Source organism: Folsomia candida, unplaced genomic scaffold (assembly GCF_002217175.1).
Source record: "Folsomia candida strain VU population unplaced genomic scaffold, ASM221717v1 Fcan01_Sc012, whole genome shotgun sequence".
NCBI classification, from domain to species: Eukaryota; Metazoa; Arthropoda; class Collembola; order Entomobryomorpha; family Isotomidae; genus Folsomia; species Folsomia candida.
In genome coordinates, this window is record NW_019091204.1 from 2,928,327 (window position 1) to 2,946,192 (window position 17,866).

Consider the following 17,866-nt stretch of genomic DNA (forward strand, 5'->3'; position numbering starts at 1 on the left):
CTACTAATTAAATCAAACTTATTCAGTTTCAAATTTATGAGAAATCTTGAAATTGAATTTTGAAATTAAAGTCCATTTGGTTATATCTTTTCCTTCCGGCGTTCTCGACAGATGAAACTTGAAGTTTCAAACTTCTAAAAAAACTTCTAAGAAGTTGATGAATATTTATTTACAGATATGCTTGTGTTATGTGTCATTATACACTAGTGTATAAGCCCGTCTCCCGCCGGGCAAGGGCTTATTCGATTTTCGTGAAAATTAAGTCGCATTGTTCATAATTCCTGCGAATGATTTTTTACCATATAATTAGCTAGAAATGCCTGTTGGCGAGGGAAGTGAAACTTTCTCCATTTTTACTTCCGTCACGGAAAATTACTTTCACTTCCGTTGCAGACAAACATTTCCAGCTTATAATATAGATTTTTTCTACTGCATAGGGCAATGAAAATAATGTTTTTCATGTCATCCTATCGTCCTATTGGAGAATAGATGTTTGAACTTGACAGATATTTATGCATATTTCAAAGTCATTTTCGACTTTGGTAGCAAAAAATGTCCAATTTAACTTGATTACGTAGCCTTTACTGAGATTAGTTAACCCAATCTTCTCGTCTTATTTGTACCAGTTACAATCTAATTTTGTGTTGGAAATAAATCGACCGTTGCGGCATGTCTGTAATTCACGAACAAATTTAATACGAGTACAAAAACTCCACTCTACAAACTATTGGAGTTAGTTTCGTCCAAGTTTTGATCTGCAAAGTCAAATTGTTTGACATTTAGAGGGTGTAAATAAATGTAAATAAATAAATTAAAGCCACTAAATTAATCTAGTGGGATATATATTCTCTCTTCAATTAAATAGATACCTAATAACATTCTAAATGGAATGCACTTAATAACAATTTTAATATAGCAATGCTGACATATTTATATCACTTACATGAGTATGGTGTCACTCATTCTCATGCTTAATTAATAGAAATATGACTTTGTACACTTTCTGTCATTTCAATTTTTTATGTCAACATTTTGTAGTGTTTGCGAAAAACTCAGGCTGGCTTGGCTCGTTAAAATTCTAACTCAGGATGAGCCGAGTATTTAGCTTGGCTTGAAAAGAACTCAGCCCGGTTCGTTTTTGAGAAAAATTTATCGAAAAATTTGAATTTTTGCAAATTTTGAATCCATGGAATTTCCAATCAATTTTTAATTCCTACCATTGTTATCCAAAGTGTTTGATGCATATTAATAACGTTTACAAATTTATTCAACAACGATCTTATAGCAAAAAAATAGTTTCACAATTTTTGAAATTAATTATTAATTTTTTATAATCAGATTAAGAAAGTATTTCATTCCATTAAACACGCCCACACGTCCATCAGTAAAACCCGGCCTCATTTCGGCTCATCAGTGTTTCTCGCAAGTTTCTCCTCCTTCCGGTTTCCTTTGGAATCCGATGGTGTACAGGACATTTAAATAGGGTTCGACACAACAGTCGTATTTCTTCTCTTCTCGCACCGCCGTATTTTGAGTGACCTTGTACTTCCGGTTGTGATAGTACTCCACGTCGATGAGAGTATTCTGCGAATTATATTTATACATTAAAAAAAAATCATATTATCGCAAGTTTCTGGTAACCATGACTACCAATTCGACACGTGCACATAAGTTTGCACATTTATAAATTTTTGTGACTTGAAAATTAATAAATAGTGTGACTTGAACATATTTGTAAAAAAAATATTCTCAAAGAAATTAGCATGCTGGAAATGTGGGAAAAGTATTTTTTGACGTGCGGGAAATGCAAGGCGCAATAAACTATGCCATCCCCACACAAATTTATAGTTCATAGGGCGCGTCGCTAGATGACGCATAATTCGTGCAGTGTCTTGCGCTTAAAATTGCATGCTTTAAAACGACACATTGAAATTGACATCATGCATGAAAACTCGACACACAGAAAACCTCAATGCACCCCTCTCATGAAAAACCCCCCTCAATTTTCGCGCCTTACATTTTTATCCACGTAGAGTTCCAGTCCCATCGTGTACCCGTCAAAGGTCCACGAGCCGAATTTCAGGGTGCAGATTTGTTCCTCGTACGGACCGTGGTTTAAGGTCAGGTTGCAGTAGGACTGCAGCCGGCAGGGCGGCACCCACAAAACCTTGCCGTTCGGGTAGATCAGCGTGTTTGTATCGAAACAGTCCATATTCGGTTGCACGCTGTAAAACAAGATTTCTATATAAGTGGCGCTAATTTTGAAAAAATATATTTCCGCGGAATTCCATACCCATTGTACAAGGTAATATCGGGCTGCCACACTTTCTCGGCGGGAACGCGCAACACTCCCACGTGGTATTCGGACTCGTCCCAAGTAAATCGGTTATCGGTCCAGGTCTAAATTTAGGAAAGAAAAATACAAACTGGGGGAAATTTTTATTTTTATTGAGTCAAAATGTACCAATTCGACACTTATCTAACTTACCATTCGCATCCACACATTTGTGTTCATGATATCGTTATCGGCATCCTTTTAAAAATTAAAAATTAGTCATTAGCAAGAATTTTAATTTATTTGGTTCCCTTACAAAGCTGACATCCATGAGAGACACGCCCACACTGACGGTCGTGTTTTCCGGGTAGTTATCCTTGTGGTAGTTGGTAAAAAGCTTGTCGAAGAGCTTGTCGCGCTCTGCGGTTCCGGCGTGTTCGCGAGTTTTAAATTTCGTGGCGACTTCCTCTTCAACTTCGGCCTCTGTAAAATAAGAAAAATGCCGTAGTTTTAATAATTTATTCTGCATACATAAATTGAATTTTGCAATTTTTTTAAACTATGGAAACAATTGACGCAGTCTTTATCAACTTTGCAAAAATCCGTGAAACAATTTTACAAATCTTTACAAAATAGTGAGATCTTAGCAAGTTTACAAAATTGGTAGGATATTTTTCTTCAGAAATATATTTTTTTTATTTTGTACAACTTTATGAATTTACGGATATTACAACGTTACAAAGGTTAGCATGAATTAACCATCTTACTTGAATAAGCGGCCAAAATTGCCAGAGTAACGGCCCACAAAAAAAATTTCATGTTGAAAATATTCGATTTATTTACAAATATCTCCTTGGAATTGTCCAACCCACGGCGACGGACTAATGTCAATGTCTGTTCTTCATTTGGGTTTTATTCGTGCCGAAATTGACGTCAGAGTGAGATATGTGCACTCTTAAAAATAATGTTACGCTTTTGAGAAGCAAATTCTATACTAAATCAAGCTTAAACGTTACTCTTTATCAAGTTATTGTACAACTTTATGCATGGGAAATCGTAATGAATCCATTCTCATTATTTTTAAATGTGCTGACTTCTGGAGGGTGTGTGCTGTGAGCAGAAAATAGTACTTAATTTAACTTGATAAATATTAATTGAGCTTAATCAGACGAGTAGATCAATTTACAAAAAGCCGTTAGTTTCAATTTATTTTTAACTTATACACATATACAATATAAAGTGGAGGATTCACGTCATCCTGAATGTCTACATATGTACTTGTTGCAAGGTTAATGATATATAGTATGGATAGAAATTTTAAGAAAAGTTGTTATTCGTTTCCAAGAAATTCCAACTACTTACACATAAGTAGCTCCATCTGCTACTTTATGCCAAGATTTTGTCCATCCGGCTGTCCTTCTGTGTGTCACGGAAGAAAGCAACGGTATGATAGAAATCGGTTTGCGGCATCATACAAATTGCCGCAGGGGAGTATCTTATCAACTTTTGAGGTCAATCGGACCACTCCCCTGAGGAGGGGAGCTTGCGAGGTTGATAATAACAGATCCTGATGCCCTTTGGATATGTGGTAGGGACCCATGAGTGTATTAGAACCCTGAAGTGGTTTGACTCCATGGCCACATTTGCGCCCGCCACACCCACTCAAAAATGCCCAAAAAACGCTTTCACACCAGTTTTCACTCACTCAAATCCACGCCAAAAATCCAATTTTACTCAGATTTTGCAATTTCTTTCACCATTACACTCCCAGATAATTGCTTTCTTCAATCCAATATCTATGACATAATTTATAACCATTCTTAGATTTTGAATTTTTCCGCTCCGAACCTTACCCACCTTACTATCTATCGTTCCGCTATGTATGACATGAAGGATTTTCTACACCTTACTAACCTGCCTAAACTGACCCATCTCTCGGTACACGGGGATGAGATTTCCCAACTGTTTATAACTTGTGAGCTGGGTCACGTCGGGGTAACACGGCTTGAGTTGGATATCAGCACCCATTGCGGAGAAGAGGATGTACAAGCTGCCTCAAAAATTGTGTATCTCTTCCCGTCCGTGACCGCGTTTGAGATGAAATTGAAATTAAAGAAACGTGCAGAACTGGCGCTGTCACGTTTGGAGGAAATCATGGATTCCTTTCGTCCTTGGCGAGGGGGGAAGTCGTAATACAGTGCAGGTCTTGTAGTATCGTGGCGGTAGTGTTGCAAAGACTGAGGAAGTGGCGAGGTAACTATTTAAAAATTGATGAGGTATTCCAAAACTAGTTTTTTATAACGTATGTAGGTATGAGAAATACGTCCCTTCGGGTCATGAACATAAGACAATATGAGTCCACTGATGAGTCCGATGATTCCACCGCGAACTAAAAGCTCGAATCCTTGAAACCATAAGTTAGCATTTTATGGGAAAGTATCATGTTATCCTACAACTATGTATAAAATATAAAATAATTCAATGTTTAACTTGGCCGTGTCATTAATAACTTTCAAGTAAGTATATTAGTATGTACGTATGTATATGGAAACTATTGGATCACGCTAGTACATATATAAATTTAAATCACGAACAGTAATATCTGTCACTTTTAACGCAGCACTAAATTTCCAGTACCAATACTTCAAAACTTGTATGAGTAAATATGTACATACATTAAGTAAGAAATACAGTAAAAAATCTGGTGACAATCATCACTTAACCGGTAATGGCATTTAGGTCTGTTACCATGTTGGTAATTGTATTCTTCGTCCTTGTGCTATTTTCACGTGGTGTCCCCACTGTAACTGGGCGTTGACATGCTCAACTAATGTACATAGCTTAACTATAATCCCAACCTCGACCAAAAAATCAATTCCTTTCGTAAGTGTTTCTTACCACATTAACTTATGTTTTAAATATTAATACAGATTTTATTGATGCATATCACAGCTGAGTAATTCTAAAATCACTCTGAAATTTCTTTTTGCATAAATATTCATACATACATACATACATAAGTGCACATATTTAGAATTGAATAACGGTCGTCGACACAATTTTCCGGCAATTATCCTACAAAATGATGATAGCCACACCCTTGATAAAAGCACCTGAAGCTTTTGGCATCAGAATTTCAAGAGTTGTTGTTTGTTATACAGGCATTATTTATGTAGTGATGATTATGTAAATATTTATGCAGTATTCACTTTGTATTTACTATACTGACACGATCATGTCAAGTTTTCAAGTGTATTTACGTAGCTGCACGCGCAGTCTGGTTCTGATAAAGTTCGACCTTTCTTATCATAATTGATAACTGATTAGAAATGACTACATGTTTGTATACCAGCAAGCGTTTAGTTCAGGCTTAAATATTATCACCGCAAGACATAGGCAAGCTATTAATCATTAGGTTGTCATAACGTTCACATTTTAACTGCGTAAAATAACCTTATAAGTACAATTATCGGATAACCAAGGGTAAGAATGTAGAATTTGGCGTTAAGAGAAGATTCAAATTTAACTTCTAATATTCGGTAACAAAGGTTCGTATTTCTTTATTAGAGGAAATCATAATGGGTGAGAGAATAAGTGAAAGACTTGCTGGAATGGATATTTCTGACCAAGTCGAAAATACGGCCTGGGAAAAGGTGCTCATGAATCCTTTGGTAAGACCAGATTATTTAATTTTCGAGAATTTTGATAATGTCAATTCAACGTCATAGGAATTTCGTGTGACGCTGAACATTTTGGTTTCTCTTTGATTAAATCAAAGGTTTTTTTAAATTTGACATCAATGTTCTTTTAGATTTTAGAGAACATATTCTCACATCTGGATTTTACCACCTTGAAGAATTCTGTCCGACCCGTTTGCACAGATTGGGCCAATGTAGGCGCCACCTTTCTCGGATGGAAGAGTCACGTGACATTCTGTCGCTTTAAGCGCGTTACTTATTTTAACCCCAAACTGGCAAGGACGATTTCCTTATGTTTGGATTTTAAGTGTGAATGCCTGCGCAAGTGTAGATGTAGATTCAGAAACGATTTGAAGCCATCTGCTATGCCAGAAATTTCAACATTTTTGACTGAACTGTACCTCTGGACAGAAAATATTTACGGGCTTGGGCAGGAAGAGTTCGGGGAGACGCCCAACTTCTTGAACCGATTGTCTTTCCTCGTTGAGAGCTGGGGGGACGAGATTACCCCCAAATTTCTACCCCTGCTTAATCTTAGGGTTCTGAGCATTGTCCAGTCTGATGAACGCGGCAAGGATCATCCAATAGGCCACTTGAAGACTATTTTACAGGGCCTGCTTAAATCTGCCCATCAACTCGAAGAGCTCAGCATATTTACGAATGAGAAATTATTATTGGCCCCGGATTTGGAATTATCTAGTAACAAGTTGAAGATTTTGAAGTTTGGCGCTTTGGTAGATTCTAACGAATTCTCTAGTCTTTCAAGTTCATCAATTTCTGGAATGTTTGACAAATTTGCAAAGTCGTTGGAAAAACTGGAAATTGGGGTTTGCGTTTTGAAGGGTTTTGAATGTACTCAGGTATGTACGTAGGGAGGCATTATATTTTACAAAGTTGACTTACCTTAATTATTGCGTCATTTAAAATCTAGATTTTGAACTTTTCCGCCCCGAACCTGACCGATCTAACGATCCACTATTCTCATTTGTACGATATTGAGGACTTTCTTAATGTTACATACTTACCGAAACTTACCCACTTATCGATTCGCGGTGAGCGCATTTTTCAAATATTTAAAACTCGTCAGCCTCCCCACGCTGGGATTACCTCGCTCGAGCTGGATGCTTGCACCTATTGTGACCAGCGGGATGTACAAGCTGCCTCCAAAATTGTGCACCTCTTCCCATCCGTGACCGAATTTACCCTGAAACTGAGGGTGCAAACAGAACCACACGCAGAGTTGGAAATTACGCGTTTACGGGAAACGATGAGTTGCTTCGGGGCATGGGGGTTATCAAGGGGCGAAGTCCAAGTTGAGGGCATGTGTTCCGGTATCATGACGATCGTGCTAGAAGGTCTGATGGAATGGCGTGGTACGGATTTTTTTCTGTAAAATTTAAGGACAGATCCCGAATTATTCGTATTTTATGAAATTTTTAGGCTTAAAAAACACGGCAGTTCGGCTCATTGAACCTTCGGAATTCGATAATTTTGAATTTTCGGACCGTCTAAGAGATGCACTCGTGGCATGCAGGACGATTCGTCATATTGAAATGTCAGGGTTCTCAGTACGTGCAAAAATAATATAATTTATAAGGTTTTTAAATGTGTATGAATATGTTTTAATTTGTTTAGATGAATGAAAAGACTCGGAACAGTTTAAAGGAATTAATTGAACGATGGAACTTGCCAGTTTCTATATAGCTTTCGATCCATATCGTAGGGTACCTATCGAGCTCAGGACCAAGCCACTAAACTCCTAGTGCGGTAAATTCATAATGTGGTGAAACCTTGGATGACGAGTCCTTATTTTATAAGAATGTGGATATGCATTCGAGTATAATGCGAGTTCCACAATTATAAAATAAATCAATTTTAATTAATTTGATCATGCCATTAATAAATGAATATAAAATTTAAAAGTGTAGATACAGATAGTGCTACTCCGCATAAGTTTTAGGGGACGAATACAAAAATTATTTTAAAATTTTCCTCCACCGATGAAAATATTATCTTTCTTTCTGCGATTTATAATATACATAGCTTCGTAAGCTGCAAATTTGTTACGATATGTTTGTGAAAGGTTTGCAATCTGACCATGATTTACGTTTGAAACTTTGGAAAGACTATATTAAGATATATTTATTTTATTGCTGAATCAGTAATGTTTTGAGCGTGACAACAAATTTAGCAAACTAGTAAAGCATGACGAAGTGGCTCAAAGCTATATTCCTTTTCGCATTTTGAAACCCTTTGACAAATTTAAGTTTCAGCTTAAATCACGGTAATCTCATTTCTTGTGACCCATCCTCCTAAAAAATGATCCCAAGGGAATTACTCATATCTTCTATCTTTGAAGCGTACATATATAGGTAGAAATATAATTTAAGGATTTGTTAGGCATTAGATATAATCTCATTTCGAGTCTTAAGTTTGTTATCTTTACTCGGATAAAATCAGTTCCAATTTTGAAGTGCATGACGATATTACATACGTACGTATGTTGTTTGCCCCATTTGCATTTTTGTGATTTATTCTGGAGCATCATTTACACATATGATTCTGAGCTTTGTTATCAGAGCTGATATGTAATTGATTACGATAATTAACTTTGCGTTTAGCATATAAATGTATGTACGTATATACCAACAAACTGTAGTTATTGTTAGATATGTTCATCAACATATTTGGACAGAATTGTCATCCAGTTAACCTAACACAAGTTGAACTACTTAAATACTACGCAAAATCAACTTTCTAGTCTAATTAACCTGATAGAAGCTATCGCGGGGACCTGTGTCAGTTGCAAATAATTCAAATCTTCTGATAGGCAAGGTAAGAAAACAGAATTTTGGCATTTTGCAGGTAAAGTTTGGCACACCACGACCGTTTTCTGGACCAAATTTGTTATTTTGAATGGATTATAAAATCTCTAAAATTTGTAGATTTTGGGGCAGGTTGAACCAGAATTTCTAAAATTAAACATATTAGAAAAACTAAATACAAAACCATAAGTTATGGTTTTGTATCCGCTGGGAAATGAAATAATCAAATGCTTATTTCTGAAAGCCAAGTAACCTTTATAGATATTGGATAACATATTCTCCCATATGGATTTTGGCACACTGAAGACGTCTGTCCGTCGTGTTTGCACCGTTTGGGCCCGCATAAGCACCCCCATTCTTGGACGGAAAGCCCTCGTCACCTTTTCCGAGTCTAAGGGCATGACCATCTTCAACCCTAAGCTAGCAACGAATACTGCCATATGCTTGGATTCCAATTGTGGTTGTATGCACATTTGTAGATGTAGATCCGAAATAGGGTCAACACCTTTCAGGAGCATCGTTACTGAAATTGTAAACCTTTTGACTGAATTACACCTCTCGGCCGGAAGTAAATTCGAAGCGGTCCAGGAACGGAGGAGCAGAAGAATGATGGATAACTCGTGGAACCGTTTTTCCATTCTGGTTGACAGCTGGGAAGACCACGTCGCGTTTAAAGGGCCAAAATTTCGAAGCCTTCCAAATCTGAGAGTGCTTCGCTTTATCTTAGGCGGTGCAAGGGATCAGCACTCTCCGCCTGCCCGCTCGAGGGCCATTCTACAAGGGTTGCTCAACTCTGCACCCAAAGTAGAAGAGCTAACGATATCTTTGTTTGGACAAAGTCCAGATTGGGAATTATCTAGCACAAGGGTGAAGATTTTGAAGTACAGCGTGTGGTTTCACCCTATCGAACCCTCAGATTATCCTATTTCTCCACCGTACACACCGTTTTTCCACTCAGAGGTGTTCGAGAGATTTGCGGAGTCTTTGGAAAAGCTAGAATTGGGTCCTCAAGGTTATGCTAAGGTAGTTGTGCATTACTATCCACATTCCTCTTATATACGTTGTATCCAATTACTCACCAATTTGAAATGTAGACTATAGACGTTTCCTTCCCGATCGTTACCCATCTTACGATCCACGATGCCGATAACAATTATCTGGAGAACTTTCTTGACCTTCCTCACCTACCGAAACTGACTCATTTGTCGGTACGCCATTACCGAATTTCCAAACTGTTTAGAACTAGACAGCGGGGCCACGCACACGTGACGTCACTTGAACTGGTGACGGGCACCTATTGTTACCAGGAGGATGTGCAAGCTGCATCTAACATTGTGCGCCTCTTCCCATCCGTAACCGAGTTTAAGATGAAATTGAAATTAGAACCTTAAACGGAGGTTTTCACAGCATTTTTGGGTGAAACGATCGGTGCCTTCCGTAGCTGGGTTTTGACGAAGGGGCAGGTCGTGGTTCAAGGCATGTCTGCGGAGGCCGTATCCGCCATTTTGGAAGGGCTAGAGGAATGGCAAGGTACAAATTTTTTCAGTAAATATTAACGAGAGATTTGCGAATTTGTGTTTTATTATATAGGTTTGAAAAGCACGTCACTTTGGTTTAGCAAATCACTAGAATTTGAAGATTTTGAATTGACTAACCGTGTAAACGCAGCCCTCGTGGCATGCAGTTCGATTCGACGTATTGATGTGTCAGGGTGCTCGGCGCGTGGTTAAGCTAAACCGTTTACAAGATTTTCGAGGAGTCACATATTCAAGTAAGGACATTAAAGCAACCCTCGCTCATTTTCTATTTATAGATTTTATAGCGAATGCATGCAACTTTTAGCATGCAAATTTTATGCATCCATTTTTTGCATGCAAGCTTTTTTTGCATGGAGTTTTGCGATGCTGGGGGCTGACCCCCCCAGGGGTTGCAGATAACCCCAGCGCAGTGACCGCGGCGCCGTGACCTTTGACCTGTCAAGCGTATTTATTATAATATGAGCGTTACATGGTGAGTATGTATGTCAAGATGAAAAAACCACACATTGATATTTAACTACAATGATGAAATGTGCATAATAATGTTAAGTTTCACAGTTTAATAGCTTAATTAAATGTACATGGCTCGCAGAAGCTGGCCAACTTCATTTGACATTCCAAGCGAATTACGTCCAGTTTTATTCTAAAGAAATTTACTTTAAGATATTTATTATTCCACATACAATGAATTGATTATTGCTTAGTTTTATTGATACACACAAAGTGACAATGAATTTGCTTATATTAATTTGTGTTGTGCTGCAGACCGTAAATTCGTATGCGGAATGTTATCGTCATGATAGTTGTGTGCAATGCATTCAAATTGTGGGTTGCGTTTACGGAGTAACAAGTTCAAGTGCTCGGAAATGTTTTCATCGTGACGAGATTTCGGTTGGAATTTTGGCAACCTTTCGAAATCCGACTGCATGTAAAAGAATTTACAGGTTTGGTACGTTCATTTTCATGTTTTCACTTTATACTGAGAACAAAGTGTTTCTTTACTGAATAAATAAGTTGTTTTTTAATTTTTAGCAACCACCCAGACGAGTGCATTTGATAACCATTCTAAAAGTGGAAACAATATCATTGTTAAAGAAGAGATAATGCACAATGTTTTAACAGGTATGCACTGGGATTTTTCGCAATTTATTCCATTATTTTAACATTTTGACATTTTTAGAGCGGGTTTCAACCTCCACCACAACTGAAAATCAATTGTATACTTCAACATTACCTACTTTCACGACTTTGCCAACGACCAAAATAGTGACGACCAATTTTTATTTGCCGGAAACCTTACATCCCACACAACCAAGTGTTGATCCCGAGCAAGACAATTCAGAGACCACAACGGAGACAATAATAAACACTGCTGTCGCCGGTATTGTACACATTTTTTTTGTTACGTAATCTCGGTTTTTCATTCATAAATAAAACCATCACAGAAAAACTGGCAATCGAGACTACAATCCTACCAATGGTGGAATCAACTACGCATTTCTCTGAGCTAATTCATCGGCCCACTGATCCATTCCTGTTGCTGAATACGAGCATCACAATTGGGGGTATGCACACCATAGTTAAAAAAATAACACGTAAAGTTTATTAAAATTTTATTTATAGAAACCAATAATACTGCGAATTGGAATAATGGTTCCAACCATAGTGGAAGTTTCAACTCTTCCGTCCCGACAACTACCAATTTAACGATTTCGGTATTTATTAGTGTTTATATGCAACCAATCCCAATACCGTCTAAAGCCACGAGAACAAATTCGTATGCAATTCTTATTGTGTCACTTCTTAGACTTTTCCAGTTGTAGCAGCAAGAAAACGGAAAATGTGGAGCACCTATGACAAAATTGGATTATATGCATGCAGAATTACTAAATTACTTAAGAAGAATAATTTCTTTCATGATCGAGATCTTTCTACTATTAATAATATCATATCGAGGAAATTTGATTATGTATTGAATTCGGAATTATTCCGAATGAGATGCTGACGGTTCAGCCTCTGACCTCGTCAGTTGTGTCTGAAGCAATAAAGGAGGCACAGGAAGCCGCAGTCCAAGCAGCAGTCCAAGCATCCCCCCCCCACAAACGCCCCCGCCAGTAAACGAACGAAAAATTAAAAAAAGTAGTAATTTAGTGGTGATTTTATCGAAATGAGTCATTTGTAGAGTTCATATATACATGTAGAATTTAGTAGTGATTTTAGTAGTGATTTCTAATCATTTTAAGTTGATGATTGAAAATAAAAACAAATGATTTGATGGAAATGAGCAAATAAAAAAATAAATCGAAAAAATTTCATGCATTTATTGTAATAAAATTATCATAATTATTTATTGCTAGAACTTCCTCTAAATCCAACACTCTGCAAATGCATTTGCTTAATTAACCTGTTGCATATATATTTAAATGTTTTTGGCATAAAATATTGACTTTCCGCTGAGTAACGAATCACATAATACATAATCAAATTTCCTCGATATGATATTATTAATAGTAGAAAGATCTCGATCATGAAAGAAATTATTCTTCTTAAGTAATTTAGTAATTCTGCATGCATATAATCCAATTTTGTCATAGGTGCTCCACATTTTCCGTTTTCTTGCTGCTACAACTGGAAAAGTCTAAGAAGTGACACAATAAGAATTGCATACGAATTTGTTCTCGTGGCTTTAGACGGTATTGGGATTGGTTGCATATAAACACTAATAAATACCGAAATCGTTAAATTGGTAGTTGTCGGGACGGAAGAGTTGAAACTTCCACTATGGTTGGAACCATTATTCCAATTCGCAGTATTATTGGTTTCTATAAATAAAATTTTAATAAACTTTACGTGTTATTTTTTTAACTATGGTGTGCATACCCCCAATTGTGATGCTCGTATTCAGCAACAGGAATGGATCAGTGGGCCGATGAATTAGCTCAGAGAAATGCGTAGTTGATTCCACCATTGGTAGGATTGTAGTCTCGATTGCCAGTTTTTCTGTGATGGTTTTATTTATGAATGAAAAACCGAGATTACGTAACAAAAAAAATGTGTACAATACCGGCGACAGCAGTGTTTATTAACCACAATATGGACAATCAGCGGCAATGAAGAAACCTGACCTCCGGAAGACTTGCGCCAGAATTCAAACCGAAAACTCTTGGACGGGCAATTCTGGTTCGAGTATGTATGAAAATATATACTTAGAACTTCGCGCTGAATTCGAATATTCCATAAGTTTTACTCCGCATAATTTTAGGAAATTTGGTCAACCCGCCCCAAAATAAGCTACAACCACAAAACCCCAGGAGAAGCCTTCGGGGTTTCGTTTTGCTAGAAAAACTCCAGGCTTTTCCGAACCCTGACGTTAACATCACTAAGGGTTTCTACGGTTTACTTATTTTGGAATTGATACCGCATATTAGTTTTAAAAACTGTAGCGTTATTATTTGTCAGAGCGGTAGGAGGGATACTTGGGAGGGTAATGTTTGTACATTTAGTTCGTGATGTGCTCAGAACGTAAGATTATATCATAAGTCAAGAATTAAAATTTTGATACTAATGGTTGAGACGACAAATTCTTTGGTAAACATCCGCTTAAACTGTATAAGTTTACATTTAAAAATAGAAACAAGTTGTAAGAGAGCAGTCAGTCAAAACCAGCGGAAAGGTAAATATGTAAGTAATGCCTGTGTAAATATTCACGGGTAAAGCTGAAGATTACTTAGCTAATTGCTATTTACTCAACTAAATACATACTTATGTATGTGCTTATAATTAACTGTTTGGCGTATCATTGTGTTTAATTATTGGTAAGTAAATGAAATGAAAGGCACGTGTACAAACATACCTGAATTCTACTTTTGTAACCATATTTAGTTTTGATGTTGACAACAGTGCATTTAGGTAGGTCGACCACTCATTAGTTAATCAACTTCACTTATTTGCTGCTCTAGAAATTTCGAAACATAAATCTGACCAGAAAATTTCCTACAGTTATTCCGCACCCGTTATCTTCATGTATACCGGACAATTTCTGCCCTTTGTAATTCAACACTTCAAGTTCGCCAGGCTCGTTGGCAGCATAGCTTTCAAATTTGACGCTAAAACTGGGAAATTTGTTCCAATCAAATGCCAAAAGCGAGTACTTGCCTCGCAAATCCAATACATTATCACATTAATGTACGTGGGCTTGCTTTTCCACAGTCTTGGTGGCCTCCCAGTTATAAAAATTCTTCAAGGATTTCCGATTTTACTTGTATTCGTGCTGATGCTGTCTGCAGGATCCAATGTGAGCGTGGACATGGCGCCTGTACAAATAATCAACTCGATCCTCAACTTCGAAAAAAATCTTCTTAAAGGTATTAGAATCTTGTGGAAAAATATTGATAACATTAAAATTTGAAAAATATAGCCAAATTGAACTAATTTGAACAAAACACAGCTGGCGAAAGTGTCGAAACATTCCTCGAAGCAAATGTGATGTACTTCTACCTCTTCTTGGTCAACTTCACCGCATTCATCATGCCTTTCGCTGTGATCGCCCTGCTGATAATGGAACCTTGTACACCGCCCTTCCTGCTCTCGACGATCCATTGTACTGAATTATCTTGTCGCAAGATGTCGCCGCCAGCGGAAATAGTCGTGGTCTTGTTTGAAGCATGGATGGCGTTGCAAATGTCCACATCTGGAACGACGTGGGGTTTCTGCATCTTGTTTCCAGGAATTGTCGCGATTCTCGACTACTTTCAACTTTTGAAAAGCTTAGTGTATGAAATTAAGGGTTAAAATGCTTAATGGATTGGTTTATGTGGAAATCAATCAGACTCAAAGTTTATTTATATCAGGATTTGTGCATCCAAGTTCGTAAATATAAATGTCCCTTTTTGTGTGAGCAATATTTTTGTTTGCTAATTGCACTTAAACAATTTTTTCTATTAAACATTTAAAACCACCTTTGTACATGTGAATTTTAACAGTAGAAGGGTGGTGAGTCAACCATATGAAAATAACGTACCGTAAAAACTCAAATAGTAGCCGGGGGCTACTATTTAAAAAATTGGTGGCTGGAACCCGGCTACTATTTGAGCAAGGCTACTAATTGGGCAGGGTCACTATTTATAAAATGACGGAAAGATGCCCGGCTACTATTTGCACACAGCTATTGAATTTTGTTTCCAGAATCAAGCTCAAATTTAATTTTAATCACAACACCAATTTCTCCCCTAGAATCGCAGTCTATGACAATACTATTGTTTAAATCTGCTCTTAATTAATTTCTTCGATGAGCCGAATCTCGTGTTCACTACGATTTTTTGTATGTAATTGCGATTAAATTGAATTAAAATTGAATTAATTAAATGACCTGGCTAGGAGATGTGTGGTTAAGTTGATGCACAGCTATAATTCAAATAAGGCTACTATTTGAGTAGGGCTACTATTTGGGCACGGCTACTATTTGGGCAAGGTCACTATTTATAAAATTATGAAAAAACGCAGGGCTACTATTTGAGCACGGCTACTATTTGAGCAACGGCTACTATTTGAGTTTTTACGGTAAATTAAAATATTCCCTAATTTAGTCGGATTGGAAACGTGCAGTCAATTTCGGAACAACGTGCCTGTGTTCAACTCTATCGAAGTACTCAAATTCTGGAAAAACACTTGAATGAGTTCTTCATGCTTCGAATTCTTCCCGTTGCAGTACTTGGCCTCCCATGATCCAAGTCCTCTGTCAATACGTTTGTATTGAGCTGCATGACGAAATACCAATGCCAGGCTTTCTCATCTTCCCCCTTCTTTCTCTTAACACCTTGGTGGCGAACGTGTTCGCTTACACGATGGCCTCCTGGGTGTACAGTAAGTCGATCAAGGTACTTCGAACGCAAATCAGGCATGCGGTCAAGTTTGGCGGGAAGAAATCCCAGCTAGCGAGGAAATCAAAGTGTGTGGCGTGCTCAAGATCAAATTCGGCAGCAACTTTATCGACAATGGAACCCCGCTAGTGATTCAGGACTTCTGCATGAGTCAAACAGCAAACCTGTTACTTATCAAGTCTGGAAAGTGAGAGAGAACATCTTGGGTTTTAATAACCTAGATATATAATCGTAACAGGTTTGCAATCATCTTCCTGTTTCTTGCTTGGGAAAACTTTTATATTTATATTCATGACATTGCTATATCACGTGTTTTCAATGTGACAACTAGCTTAACAAAAATTGGCAAAAATTGATAAGGTGTGCTCAAAGCTATCGTCCCTTTCGCACCTTGGAGATCGTTAAAATATTAAATTTTCTAACCTAATTTTTGTGGAGTATTATTATAAAAAATGATGCCATGTGCCATATCTAATAAATTGCTCGAAGCTTATAAAAGAAGAATTTAAGGACTTTTGTAGGCATTGCTACTTGATGTCATGATCTCATTTGTAGCCATCAGTTTGTGATTTTTACCCCGATAAAATCACGTCCAGTTTGAAATGTTTGAGAATATTACATAGATACGTAAATGGTTTGCCATATTTGCGTGCTTTATTCAGCAGTTTGACGCGCAGTATAATTCTGGTAAAAGAATCAATTTCGTTATCAGACGTGATAAATGATTAGGAAAAATTTACTTTGCGCTCAACATATGTATGAATGTTTATACATATATACCGATTAGGTATAGTTCAGGGTTTGATACACTTGGGAAAACCATTTGACACAAACTTGCCATGCAGTTCAGTTAGATTAAATAAATACTACGCAAAAACTACTCTACGGTCTAATTAACTTAATCGTACCCAACACGTAGACTTGTATCATTTACAAAGAAGTGAAATCCCTCAAAAGCAAGGTAAAAAACAGAACTTTGGTGTTTGACGAGTAATGTTTGCCAAATCACTGCAGTCGGGTGTAAATAAACTTAACAATTTGGATAGATTGGATAAGAGAATAGAATTTGTAGGGATTTTACATAGAGTTACTTGCTTCGTACATAGTGCACATATTTTAAGTAGAATTGTTAATCCCCGCTTGCGTTGTGATTAGAACTTCGAATGTCAATGAGGTCAAATGCAAGTGCAAGAAATGTGATACATAACCGAATTCGCCTGGCGGATTTCCCCCATCTTTAAATATTAAATATTTAAATAATCTTAAAATAATCTTTAAATATTTCAAGTCAACTCAAGGCAACCTTTATTCGAATTTAGTATTTATTAGTAATTAATTTAGTATTTATATTTAGTATTTAAAATTTAGTACTTATTTAAAGAGGTTAATAAATGTCAGTTTACAAAACTCGTGTGAAAACCATGACATATTTTATTTCTGATCTAACTATCAGCTTCAATTATAATTACTTATCCTCAACAAAAGTTTCGCGATAAGTATTTTTCGGGTAAAAACATCATGACATGTGTCTAGATTTTTGAAGCGATTACTGCATTGATAAATATTTTGAAATTTTTTCAGGGTTCCAATTAAACGCACATAGGTTCATTTTCCTTCATCAGATCAATTCATCTTGGAACAGAAGGTTAGT

The 17,866-nt window shown here is 37.0% G+C and overlaps 4 protein-coding genes and 1 long non-coding RNA gene across 11 annotated transcripts; 3 read left to right on the plus strand and 2 right to left on the minus strand.

The window, feature by feature from the left end:
* Window positions 1-1,232: 1,232 nt before the first annotated feature.
* On the minus strand, window positions 1,233-3,159 carry LOC110855308 (acetylcholine receptor subunit alpha-like 1). Its single transcript, XM_022103735.2, has 6 exons — window positions 3,043-3,159; window positions 2,592-2,758; window positions 2,489-2,533; window positions 2,294-2,400; window positions 2,018-2,225; window positions 1,233-1,584 (listed from the first exon to the last, which is right to left on the minus strand). The coding sequence occupies exons 1-6, from the start codon at window positions 3,092-3,094 to the stop codon at window positions 1,411-1,413; spliced, it is 753 nt and encodes a 250-aa protein (XP_021959427.1). The 5' UTR covers window positions 3,095-3,159; the 3' UTR covers window positions 1,233-1,410.
* Window positions 3,160-5,660: 2,501 nt separating this feature from the next.
* LOC110855212 lies at window positions 5,661-7,900 on the plus strand. Its single transcript, XM_022103629.2, has 6 exons — window positions 5,661-5,758; window positions 5,843-5,946; window positions 6,087-6,833; window positions 6,905-7,346; window positions 7,414-7,541; window positions 7,609-7,900. Exons 2-6 carry the CDS (start codon window positions 5,854-5,856, stop codon window positions 7,675-7,677), a joined length of 1,479 nt encoding a protein of 492 aa, XP_021959321.1. The 5' UTR covers window positions 5,661-5,758; window positions 5,843-5,853; the 3' UTR covers window positions 7,678-7,900.
* A 752-nt stretch (window positions 7,901-8,652) lies between these two features.
* Window positions 8,653-12,935, plus strand: LOC118437237. 6 transcript variants are annotated; one of them, XR_004835969.1, is made up of 10 exons: window positions 8,653-8,808; window positions 9,060-9,821; window positions 9,893-10,132; window positions 10,206-10,328; window positions 10,389-11,285; window positions 11,369-11,458; window positions 11,517-11,717; window positions 11,782-11,901; window positions 11,960-12,051; window positions 12,144-12,935. XR_004835969.1 is itself a non-coding variant. In XM_035856132.1 (9 exons), the coding sequence occupies exons 4-9, from the start codon at window positions 11,066-11,068 to the stop codon at window positions 12,339-12,341; spliced, it is 921 nt and encodes a 306-aa protein (XP_035712025.1). In that variant the 5' UTR covers window positions 8,653-8,808; window positions 9,060-9,821; window positions 9,893-10,328; window positions 10,389-11,065; the 3' UTR covers window positions 12,342-12,935. The 6 variants fall into 5 exon arrangements, 1 of the variants encoding a protein (XP_035712025.1); XR_004835970.1 differs by having other exon boundaries at window positions 10,467-11,285; XR_004835966.1 differs by having other exon boundaries at window positions 9,893-10,328.
* Window positions 12,183-13,456, minus strand: LOC118437239. The gene is made up of 4 exons (XR_004835971.1): window positions 13,401-13,456; window positions 13,217-13,336; window positions 13,067-13,158; window positions 12,183-12,974 (listed from the first exon to the last, which is right to left on the minus strand). It is a non-coding gene; the product is annotated as an uncharacterized LOC118437239 (long non-coding RNA).
* On the plus strand, window positions 13,385-15,785 carry LOC118437238. 2 transcript variants are annotated; one of them, XM_035856133.1, is made up of 4 exons: window positions 13,385-13,522; window positions 13,599-14,245; window positions 14,336-14,700; window positions 14,784-15,785. In XM_035856133.1, exons 3-4 carry the CDS (start codon window positions 14,358-14,360, stop codon window positions 15,125-15,127), a joined length of 687 nt encoding a protein of 228 aa, XP_035712026.1. In that variant the 5' UTR covers window positions 13,385-13,522; window positions 13,599-14,245; window positions 14,336-14,357; the 3' UTR covers window positions 15,128-15,785. The 2 variants fall into 2 exon arrangements, with proteins under 2 accessions (XP_035712026.1, XP_035712027.1); XM_035856134.1 differs by lacking the exons at window positions 13,385-13,522; window positions 13,599-14,245 and having other exon boundaries at window positions 14,302-14,700.
* The last annotated feature ends 2,081 nt before the right edge of the window (window positions 15,786-17,866 follow it).